Below are 11,135 nucleotides of genomic sequence, written 5' to 3' on the forward strand. Positions count from 1 at the left end.
GAAGTGTAAATGGGGGCCCAACCCCCCCGGGGGCCCCCGGCGCTACCGCCTGCATGCACGCCGCTGCCCCCCATCAGAGGTCCAATCCTCCATCAGAATCCGCGCCTTGATTTAGGAACGCCGCCTCCTCCGTCTTTAAAAGCCTCGGGAAGGAGACGAGGGGGGGGGAGAGAGGGAGGCGACCGCTCCAGTACGATGATCTCAGAAACTGCCGGCGACAACCCGAAGGCCCAGCACCACCAGTCCGAAGCCAGCGTTTGTCCAGACTCCTCCGACTCCTCTTCTCCGGAACCCGGACGGCTGCTGAGCAGGAGGCGGGGCACCCGGACCGGCAGCAGCAGCAGCATCAACCCGGAGGAGAGCGGCAGCATCCAGCCGCTGGTCTCCATCATGACATCGGCGGAGTTCATGCAGAGCGCCCCCCTGCTGGCGCACCGGTCCAAGAGGAGCCTGCTGTACAAGGCGCTGTGCTTCCTGCTGCTCACCTTCCAGGGGGGCGTCCTGGACTTCTATCTCATCATCTTCACCGACCTGTACTGGTGCTCGTGGATCGCCACGGACCTGGTGGTGCTCTCGGGCTGGGGCATCTTCTTCATGAAGAACGCGCGGAGCAAGAGGGAGCGGGCCTGCGGCTTCCACCAGAAGAGCTCCATCTTCGGCTGCAACCTCGGGGAGTTCACCTACGCCTACCTGGCCTGGCTCATCTACGTCATCGCCTGCACGCCTAAGGTGGTCCTGATCCTGGAGACCTCCATCCTTGACCTGATCGCCCTCAAGGTCCCGTGCGGGGTGACGGGGTTCAAGATCGTCGTGCTGCTGTCCGCCCCTCTGCTCTTTTGCCTCATCAACTCCATCATCGAGGACCTGAACGGGGCGACGCGGCACCGCTCCCAGAGCTGCTTCCTGGGCACCTGCCTGGACCTGCTGGACAGCTTCACCCTGCTGGAGATGCTGCTGAGGAACGAGATCCCTGCCGCCTACCTGAAGTACACCGTGGTCACCGTCTACTTCGTGGCGCTGGCGGTCCCGGTGGTCTGGCTCTACGAGCTGACCGCGTCGGAGCTGCGCTGCCGGTGGCTGTGGGCCCGCTTCTGCTCGGGCCTGGTGGTCAACGCCCCCCTGCTGGTGGTCCGCTGCTTCCAGGTCTACGTCTACAAGATGCCGGTGTCGGTGTTCATGTTCAAAAACATCTTCTTCTTGGCGTGTAAATTCCTGGAGCTGGTGGAGCAGTGCGTGGCGGTGCGGGGGGTGCGGAGGCTGGCCGGCGGTACCAACCCGGCCCAGTTCTCGCACTGCGTCTCCGAGAACGACATGTGTCCGCACGGTTACGTCAACACCCTGGCCGTCACTCAGTCCTAGAGGGCGGGTCCGGGTCCGGGTCCGGGTCCGGGTCCAGGTCCAGTGTCTACGGTTATGGCGGTAGAAGTCGAGTTCCTGACACATCTGGAAATTGGAAAATGTGCGGGTGTCAGGTGCACGTGACACCCTCAACATCTGCATGCCCTGTGGCTCTGGCGCAGGTCACGTGCGGGTCCAGGCACTGGTCTTAACCTGACCCTCTAAACCCAGACTGGGCTCAGCTGCATCACAAGCGCAGGCTCCTGGAACTATGGGACAACAACAGTTTAGCGACACTAGAAAACTACACAAATTCGCCACAGAGAAGAAGAAAAGAGGGTCACCTCACCCCGGAACCCCGCCCTCCTCCACCCATCACTCCCCAGCACCAGATGAGTCACCGCAGTTGTGTTGAAGTTACCATGCATCATGTCAACCTAATGTCCATAGTATTAACAGGGTGAACAGGCGCCTTTTGGGGGCCCCGGGCCCCAGTGAGCAAGGCAGCCTGCGCAATGGAGGCGAGCAGGAGTGTTGATGGAGCTTCCAGCTTTCCGCTCACAGAACCGGGACTGTCGTAGCTCCTCGAGATTCCACAGCGATTAAAAACTATTATTTATGATTGTAAACGGCGCCATTGTTTGATTAAGAATTAGTGCCTTTACACTTCCTGCTCTGATGGTTGAACACTGAGGTGGCGGTGAACAGGCCGCGCTCTGCTGACGGCCTTCAGACGAAGAAATGACTAAAATCTGCCCTCATGATTGGTAACCTGGTTATTAGCAGCTCGTTAACGATGGCAATAACGATCCATCTCAAGCGCCGCCCTCTTCTCTTTGTTTTCCCCAAACACAACTCTCCCTGTCAGGGTCGAAGGTGAGTCGCGGTTGAGATTGGAAGCCCAAGAGGAAGGCAGGGCTTGAGGCATCACCATGGCGATATCAAATAATCCCAATTGGAAACGTTTCCAGATCTCGCAGCCCTAAATCAGACTTGAGTCCTGAATTGGTGAAAATCAAATCCTAAACTGAGTTATCCTCGACTTGACTTTTGAATTTTCCAGTGTTTCCTTTTTTGAGGGGAGAGCTGTGAATATTTTTCGTTCTTATCTAAAACTCGGATGTATTTGGTGGGTGATGCAGCGTAACCGGGGGCAACGAACACAGACAGATGCTTCCTGAGAGCTGAGAGCACCTACACACTCCCCTCCATTGCACCGGCTCGGGCAGAAACCAGAGGCGTGAACCGGGTGAAGTGGCCCCTCACATGCGTGTCAGTAAACAATCACGCCAAACCCACTTACTTGTTATTTCGGGCTCCTGGTAGCTGCTGGAGGCACCGGAGCAGCTGCCGCTCGCTGGCTGCCGCCATCGATCCCGTACGCATCAGCAAACGCATCAATACGTGTGTTGTTTTAGATTTCTCAAGATGCATCAAGGCCCCTCTGTGCTGTCAATCTGGCATGAAACAAACGCCCTCCAGTTGATGCGGCGGAGGCCGGACAGGAAGCTGCCGCCTCCAGTTTCTGTGTCGTGGCGTCGTGTGAAGGCCAAGAATCGTCTCTGATGACCTCAAGGTATTAGCCACACACACACTGGGAGCTTCCAGCTTTAACCGTTCACCGTTCCAGCCGCCGACCGGCTCGATTGGATTTAACATCATGTGATGCAAAAAGGAGACTCGGTAGATTCTCGACTGAACGCTCCAAGGGTTCAGACCGGTGCAGTTTCACCGTGGCCACACCCGTGAGACGGAACTTGACTAATCTTTGTGTTTTATTTTTTAGTTTTTTAAACTTCTACATTTTTAGGCTGAGGACATTTACTAAACAGGTTAATAGATTTTTCCAATTTTTGGACATGTCTGGAACGCATCATCTGTGCCAGCCTTACAGAGCCCCCCCCCAGGACCAGAACTCCAGGTGCTACATTCAACTACACCTGCAAGAGCCTGCAATGAATGGACAATGAACTGTAACGTATTGGACCTAGTTGTGTGTGTGTGTGCGTGTGCGTGTTCGTGTGTGTGTGTGTGTGCTTGTTCAGTCTGAATCAGGCCACAGAGAGGGACAGCAGGTCAAGTGTGTTGAAGGTGCACTTTGAGGAATCCTCTTTGACTCCACCCACTCATGTACATTAGTGTCTTCATTTGATGGCGGTGTCGTCTGCTGGTCTGTGCTGGTGCTGAGAGTAGTATAGGTGTGTGTGTGTAGTATAGGTGTGTGTGTGTGTGTGTGTGTGTGTGTGTGTGTGTGTGTGTGTGTGTGTGCGTGTGTGGTTACACGTTAATGCCATGCATAAAGATCCAATAGTGCCATGACAAACAGGTTTTCTACAGCCCTTTTCAAATAGACGCCCGGCCAACGAGGCTCCCGTCGGTCCGGTTGGCTGTGCTACTGTTTTACTACTTTACACCTCTACAAAGATCTCTGTCCGACTGCTGGTCTCTCTTTCTTCTAAAAAAAAACAACAAAAAACTCTTTTTTTGGGGGGGATCATTCATAAACTACCACTATTGCTGATAGGTCCTCAGTCTATTCTGGGGCGAAAGATTCTGTTAGTGTTGAAAATATATTAAATAAAGTCTGTTGAAACCAGCTATCGGTTTATCACGGCCCAGGAAGTAAATATGTCAGTGGAGTCGCTGGTTGGGATGATCACATGTCAGGTTTCTCTCCAAAAGAGATCGAGGTGTCCGGCTGCTGCGATCGTAGATCTTAAGACTCCTACTCACGTGGCGGCGGTGTGTGTTGGCTCTGTGTTTGGCTCACAGTGAGGAATCCACAGGTGACTTCTCCAGCCATACTGTTTTTCTTTGCCTTTGTGTCGCAGCCGCATCCCTGCTCTCCTCCACCTGGTTCCAGCAGCAGCAAGCAGCTGTTCAGATGAGGGCGACGCCACACTGACGGCGTTGGCGCCTCCACGGGGTCCTTCAGCCAAGGACCAGTGGGGCTTTTACACTGGACCTTGGATCATTGATCAAATCATCTCTTTGGCTCATAAAATTTTAGAGGACTTCGATCTTCATTTCTTATGCATTAGAATAGTGACTCAAATGTCAAGCTAACGTTAGGCTAGCGTTAAACAGGGGACTTCAACATAAACACAACTAGCTTCATGCCTCCTTGGTTGGTGACACTTTACAGTCAGGGCACATTAAAGGGGCCATGTAATGAACAGCTATTCTGTCACTGTTCTATGTATTATAACTATTTACACCTCTTCCTGCTAACACAGAAACTGGGAAATGAGAAGACGTGGTTATTTTGATGTGGGCAGGCTCGCTTGGTACCAGGCGTGATGCCCCTTAACGCATCATAAGGAGCCTAAATGGAATTGTAACTGTCCCCACATCTGCGCCTCAACCATGGACGCTGCGTCAGGAGGTAAACTCCATTTATGGTAAGGGGTGGGGCTTTTCCAACACACTCTGAGTAGCTGTCCAGTCACAACAGAGTGGGCGCTCCAGTGGGTGGGGAGGGGGTGAGGGTGGGGGTGATGCTTGTTTCTTTCAGTGACCAAAGTGTCTGGATTCTTGACCTGTGGAGCTCAAACTAGAAGCTTTTTGACCATAAATACATGCTAATGTTTATAATCATTCCACAGAAACTGAAATATTAAACTGGAGAAGGAGTACAATACCAAATGCTCGATACCATATTATAGTATAATGTAATACATCAGCACTGAATAAGTATACCTTAAGCATAATTAACCATTTACTAACACTTTGTGACCCCTACTGTTGCGGGGGTACATGTATCCCCCTAATCCCACTTCAACCTCCTCCAGCTTTTTCATTCAACTTTGCTGTAACCTGTAATGTTACCATGAGCGCCATCAGTGAATGATTACTAGGTAAATAAGTTAACCGTTAAATAATAGTTAATTAAGCACGACTAACCCTCATTAATGTGCCACCAGTGTAAAGTGCTACCCTTCAGATTTGGCGTGATGATGTTTCATGTCCGTGACCATCGCTATTGTCCGCTGTCGCTACTTGTTAGCGACCACCATTTTTTGGTCGTATAAAAACGCTACACAATTATGAGGAGCGCCATTTACTGATGTATTTTAGATCATAGAGCAAAACATTGAGTTGCACTGAGGTTTTGCTAACCACCAACCTTCCAGCAAAAAACTCAAAAGACATTGTCTCGTTGAGGCAGCAGGCTATCGACAATGCTAACTTATTTCCAGGTTGTAGCGCTCATTCCCCCACCATGCTAGCATTAGCCCTTAGTGTGTACTATGGGATGTAAGTGCCTCTCAAAGCATTATGGGATAGCAGGTGACTGGGACTGACCCACATTGCAAAAAGGGGAGGTCCTCTTGGTTCCCTTGGTTAATGACCTTTGACCTCTGCCCGGTGGTTTGGTTTGACGTTCACAGGGTTCGTTCAGTCATTTTCATGCTGTCATGCGATATCGAAAACCACTTCACTTTTAACCACATGAATGTTCCTCGTGCGGGTTGGTTCAGTCGTGCTGATGTCCACCGTGTGACGTGTTTGACAAGGTAGTTTTGTCTTTGACGTTATCTCACAACGACCAGGGGGCTGCTGGGTAGTGGACCCTGGCGTTTGACCTCTGCTGAGGGGCAGAGAGCCTCACTGAATCCCAGATCCAGACCTGCTGCTGCTGCTGCTGACGCGTCCACTGCTTCAGTGCTTCTCTGGCCTTTATTTCTCCCCCGTAGCACTGAGAGCAGTTTCTCTTTGTTGCTTCTCATACCTTGCCAAAGTATGTCAAATGTTATATTTTATACTATTTTATATAGTTTCCTTACGCTAGTAGTCTACTTAACCTTTGCGTATGTATCCTATGCAGTGGGAGAAGCTGTCAAACAATCTTAATTTGGATTTGCACACAACGTTTCTCAGTTTTCATACATAAAAGATCGTTTACTGAGATTTTATTCTAAACCGAGGAAGAGTGGGCCTTTAATCTGCACGAGCTGGCACGTGATACTTCAACTCAGACTACCAAAGGACTCTGCTTTTATGGACATGGATATTCCAAGGAACCAGTCATGCTATTCTTTTCTATTTTAGCCTCTGTGCCATGGAAAATGTGTGGAATTTGAACTCTCCTGTCTTTTTTTTCCTTTTCTTCAAATGTGTTTACAGGGAAACAAATTGCTGTTGTTACAGATAGCACTCTCCTCGTACTGTAAAGTTGTGTGCTGTATATCTGTACTGATATAATCCAATCTATGTACTGTAGATGTAAGACACAGTATTACGTGGTTGAGACTTGAAATAAAGCTGAGGAACTGCACAAAAAGACTCCTTTGTTATGAAGGACAACTGACCCTGAGGCAAAGACCCATTTTTTTCCCATCCAGAATGATAAAGATATTTATTGACAAACAAAATACAATGACATGAACACAGAGGTGAAGCTGTGATGTAAGCCAGCACTTGGCTTCTCCAAGAGAAATTTACTTGCTCTGTCAGCTTTGATAAAAAAGATGTGGGCCACTCTCCTATTCAATAAAAACAATAACGGTAAGAAATTAGAAGACATTATGAGACGAACACCTTTCCCCTTTTGCAGTTTAATTGCACGTATTACACATAAAATGGCAAAAGCGGCAATTAATAACAGCGGGAGTGTGGGCAAGAACTTTACAAGTACACAGCCGCAGTCCATTGATGGTTCTAGGGAGGGAAAAGGGTCATTTTTACCGGCGTTTCATCTGTTTTATCCAAATTTGATCCAGCGGCGCAGCACCCCTTGTTTTAGGGGTGGAGTCATTGTGTGATATCACAAAACCCCTGACAATCCCTGACTCTGATCTCAGTCATAGTGGTTGTCATCGTGCGTCCGAAGTTTGGCCCGTCATCTCGTCAACTTTAATCTCTGACTGCTTTGATAAGCACACAGAACAGCCAACATCAAAGCGATCCAGAGTTTTGATGTTGGGAGAATTTTGTCTTACATCTGAATATCTCTGTCTCAGCGCTTTTGAGCTTTTCAGTCTGTCTTTGTCTTTCATCTCAAAAGGTATCCACAGTCCTGTCCGTCATGAGTCAGTCAATCATCTCAATCATTCTGACTCTCATCTCAGACCCTCGACTCCCCAAGACCCCAGACTTCACACTGCACTGACAGAGATGGCGGTTTGACATGGATCATTCCAGAACGTGTCCTACCATCTCAATTGCTCTGTAAACTTGAAGGTTTTGAGTCCAACATCTTAGACAGATACACAGATTTCTTGCATTAATACTTGGATCATTCAAAGGTTATTATTTGCAGTTATCAACATACTTACATTGTATCACTTGACATGTTACAAGTCCTTTGGCCCATTATAGCAGCTTTGGAGCTCTTGTACCTTCCTTCTTCCAGGTGCTTATGGTGCTGTCTGTCAGGTGATGTCCAGGCTCTGTGCTATGGATGGACTCTGGGTACCAGGATCCCTCAGGACCAATGTCAACACTTGACTATATGAGACTTTCCTCAAACAGCTCCTCCTGCAGCCTTGCCAGAGCCACCAGTGGATTCTCGGTATGCTCATATTGGGATGACATTTCAGAGATGTAGCCTTGATCAGATTCACTGTTAGGACCCTTTCCCCTGGGCTCCAGAATCTCGTACTCCTCTACCTCCACATTCTGAGCGTAGCTGGTCTCGAGAGGGGAGTGCTCATTCTGCATGCTAATACTTGATGACTGAGGATGGTTTGTGGTCAGGGACTGGGCCGAGCAACTGTAGTATGCTTGATCGTGTATTTGGGCCATAGGCAAAGAACCCTCTTCCTCCTGCTCTGCAGGAATCTGACTGTCATATATTTGACTCAGAGGCAGCAAAGAACACTCTTCCTCGTGCTCTGTAGGAATCTGTTGATCTTTGTGTTTCGCTGTGATGAAAAACTCTCTTGATCGTGCTGCTTCGTTTAAAACAGGCTCAACTACATAGACAGACTGTGGGCTGTGAGGATACAGCTGATCGATCAACAGGACATTCGGGTTGTTCACCAATGGTATAAGTTCTGACGTCTGGCACTCTGGGTTCACTTCAGGGGTTAAGACCTGCACACTGTTGCCATTTTCCCTGATATCTACCTCCTGGATGGAAGCAGGAGGCCCATCTCTGATTAGAGGGAGACACTCAAGGACTGAGGGTATCTGTAACTGGTCAATGAGCAGGTTGGCCTCGGTTGTTACCTGCTCCTCACTGTTCACACACTCCTTCTCAAACCAATCAGGATTATCCAACTGGTAGGCCTGGAAGGTTTCAATGGCGTTCTTCAGGGCTCGACCTGAGGGGCAGTTGAAATATTCATCCCCACCAATGCCCTTGATGTGGTTGACCTGACCTGGCTGATACTTCTCAATGTCTAGAATCCGGAAGTAGAGCTCCTCAAAATGCTTCATCAACTTGTACTTTGCAGCAATGTCAAAAATTGATGGAATGTCGTGTTCGCTGCTGATGTCATTGAAGTAAGCCACCATGTACTTGCCATGCATGCCTGCTTGGTGCATGTCTGGTAGGAAGAGATTGAGGAAGGGAGTGAGCATGTCGTCTGTTGGGGAGAGAATGTCTTCCTTCAGTGTCACCGGGCTTTGACCACACATGGCCCTCCACTTAGCCTGAACCCCTCGCGAGCAAAGCACCAAGATTTTGTCTGAGGGATTTTTCAGCTGCTGCCGTTGCCACTCCAACCAGCGGATGCCTCCGACCATGCTGACTAAGGTGGTGTCCAGCAGGTCTACCAGCACCTTGGTGCCACACTTGGCTTGGAGGAAGGCGCACAGCGTCAGTACTACATCTCTATACAGACGGTGGTCTTGGGAGTAGATCACCAGCACTTTGGGGGTTTGTCCAATCAGCTGCTGTGGCTTTGTTTTCTCATCTCCCACAGGTGTTGCAGCAACACCGGGTTTGCCTGAAAGAATAAAGGTTTACTACGAAGATCCTTCTTTGTTAATGAGTCAGAATGGAAAACGTGCAAGGGGCTTACCTGGCTTCCTGCAGTGGATGCACGCAATAACTGCCATCACCAGAAAGAGCACCACCAGATTGAGGGCAACAAATGTGTACTGAGGATGATCAGGGGACTCTGTTGGGTTTGCTTTAAGAGTCAAAACACAGTTCATTTATTAGCATCACGACAGAGAGTCAGGAGACCAACCCTGGCTAAGCTTTGGGACAATGCTGGTAACTCGTGGGTCAGTCAGGATGAGACTTGACAACCACGATAACAATTACTAGTATTCCATACCAGGACAAATATCCAGAGTTCTCTGTCGACGGGTACAGTCTTGACCACATGGTGGGAAAAGTGGTTTTATCTGCAATGAAGAATAAAGTTCTTTTAAAATGAAGGTACATTAAATGAAATCATGGAGAGCACAGACATATGAGCAGTGAGACAACACACACAGCAGCTCAAAGGTGATAAGAGTGGATCTGCAAACATTCACCTCAACATAAAACTGGCAGCAGGTTCGCGGCCATAGATCCAGGCTAAATGTTGCGTTCAGGGTCGTCTGGTTGACCTGGAGAGGAGAGTTGATCAGTAAAGGACTTTGGCCGCACTTTTTATTGAATATGAGTTAAGCAGTCAAGTTAGAGGAGTGTTTTTTGGGGTAGACTGGCGTTTAACGAAGCAACAGTCAAGAGTTGCGGTGAGCACAGACTTGCTAATGAAACATGTGATCCCATCGCAGTTCATAACTGTTACACTATACCCTCAGACAGTAAGGCTGAGGACTTCCGAAGCCTTTAGATATTCATCTTGCATGGCAGAGTGAAGCATAGGCAGCATTAACGAGGGTGGATATCCTCATAAATGCCAGAGCACGCAGACTTCAACTACGGATACGACAGGCCTCAGATCTCTCTAAAGTTGGATGCAACTGCATAATGAGCGGCCTTCTTCTTCAGTGGTAGCACAGATAGAGGCAGAATACTTGGGTTTCCTGTAAAAAACATAACTGGGGCAAAAATCTAGGTAAGAAACCACAGGATGCTGTAATGAGCTCCGACGCTGATGATCTGGGTCAGATTGGTGAAAAGGGAAATGTGTTCATCTACTGTGTGACATCCACAACTGTGCTGCTAGAACAGAGAAGCATGATGACGGTGATGAGCTCTTACATTGTACGTTTGGTCCACATGCTGAACGTTGCAGCCGTTAACAATGACGATGTACTCGTCACAGAGCCGGTCAGGTCTGAAGCTGACTGTCAGGGCACTTCTCTCCCCGTCTGCTGTGACCTGAGCGAGACTGATGTTGGGCTGCCAGAGACTTCCTGTAGCGCAGGAACGAGAAAACGTGAGGAGGGTCTGACGGTGTAACCACGGTGACAGACAACATCAGTCACTCACCTCTCTCCACGCAGAACTGGGTCATCTGCATTTTGGGGTTTTGACAATCTGAGAAATGGAGGAGAGTCAAATAAAGAGAAATAAAACCATACAAATACACACATAAATATATGAGTACGTGTATTTACATGTAAATGTAAACATTTATACATGTAACTATGAACACATATGTGTGTGTGTATACATAGATATAAATATATATGTGCATGTGTATACATATACACAGAAATATAAATGTATATACATGTATGTATATACACATATATGCAGATAGAGATCATTTACACACATAAAATAATATACACACGTAAATATACACATAAAAATGTGTATAAATATATATTCACATATAAATGCATACATATACATAAACACATATATACACGTTTACAAACATAAATGCACACATACACAAAAATACAAACATAAATGCAAACATACATATATACCTATATGT

At 48.2% G+C, this 11,135-nt stretch overlaps 2 protein-coding genes across 2 annotated transcripts in view; one reads left to right on the forward strand and one right to left on the reverse strand.

Annotated features, from left to right (window-relative positions):
• Nucleotides 1-62: 62 nt before the first annotated feature.
• On the forward strand, nt 63-4,770 carry tmem121b (transmembrane protein 121B). Its single transcript, XM_086201271.1, has one exon. It carries the CDS (start codon nt 196-198, stop codon nt 1,357-1,359), a length of 1,164 nt encoding a protein of 387 aa, XP_086057397.1. The 5' UTR covers nt 63-195; the 3' UTR covers nt 1,360-4,770.
• A 1,910-nt stretch (nt 4,771-6,680) lies between these two features.
• The window catches only part of il17ra1a (interleukin 17 receptor A1a), a 13,988-nt gene continuing 9,533 nt past the window's right edge, over nt 6,681-11,135 (reverse strand). The window contains exons 6-11 of the mRNA XM_086201274.1: nt 10,679-10,726; nt 10,448-10,602; nt 9,772-9,846; nt 9,570-9,639; nt 9,309-9,419; nt 6,681-9,233 (exon numbers count right to left, since the gene is read on the reverse strand). Of these exons, the coding sequence (XP_086057400.1) occupies nt 7,789-9,233; nt 9,309-9,419; nt 9,570-9,639; nt 9,772-9,846; nt 10,448-10,602; nt 10,679-10,726 (1,904 nt within the window). The 3' untranslated portion in view covers nt 6,681-7,788. The remainder of the gene's footprint in view (nt 9,234-9,308; nt 9,420-9,569; nt 9,640-9,771; nt 9,847-10,447; nt 10,603-10,678; nt 10,727-11,135) is intronic.

This window comes from Aulostomus chinensis, chromosome 4 (assembly GCF_037954235.1).
Source record: "Aulostomus chinensis isolate RoL2024-O1b breed Wild chromosome 4, RoL_Achi_v1.0, whole genome shotgun sequence".
Taxonomy (NCBI): domain Eukaryota; kingdom Metazoa; phylum Chordata; class Actinopteri; order Syngnathiformes; family Aulostomidae; genus Aulostomus; species Aulostomus chinensis.

Bases quoted from the DNA above. Each gene is read 5' to 3' on its own strand.
- tmem121b (XM_086201271.1), top strand. From the start codon at position 196: ATGATCTCAGAAACTGCCGGCGACAACCCGAAGGCCCAGCACCACCAG.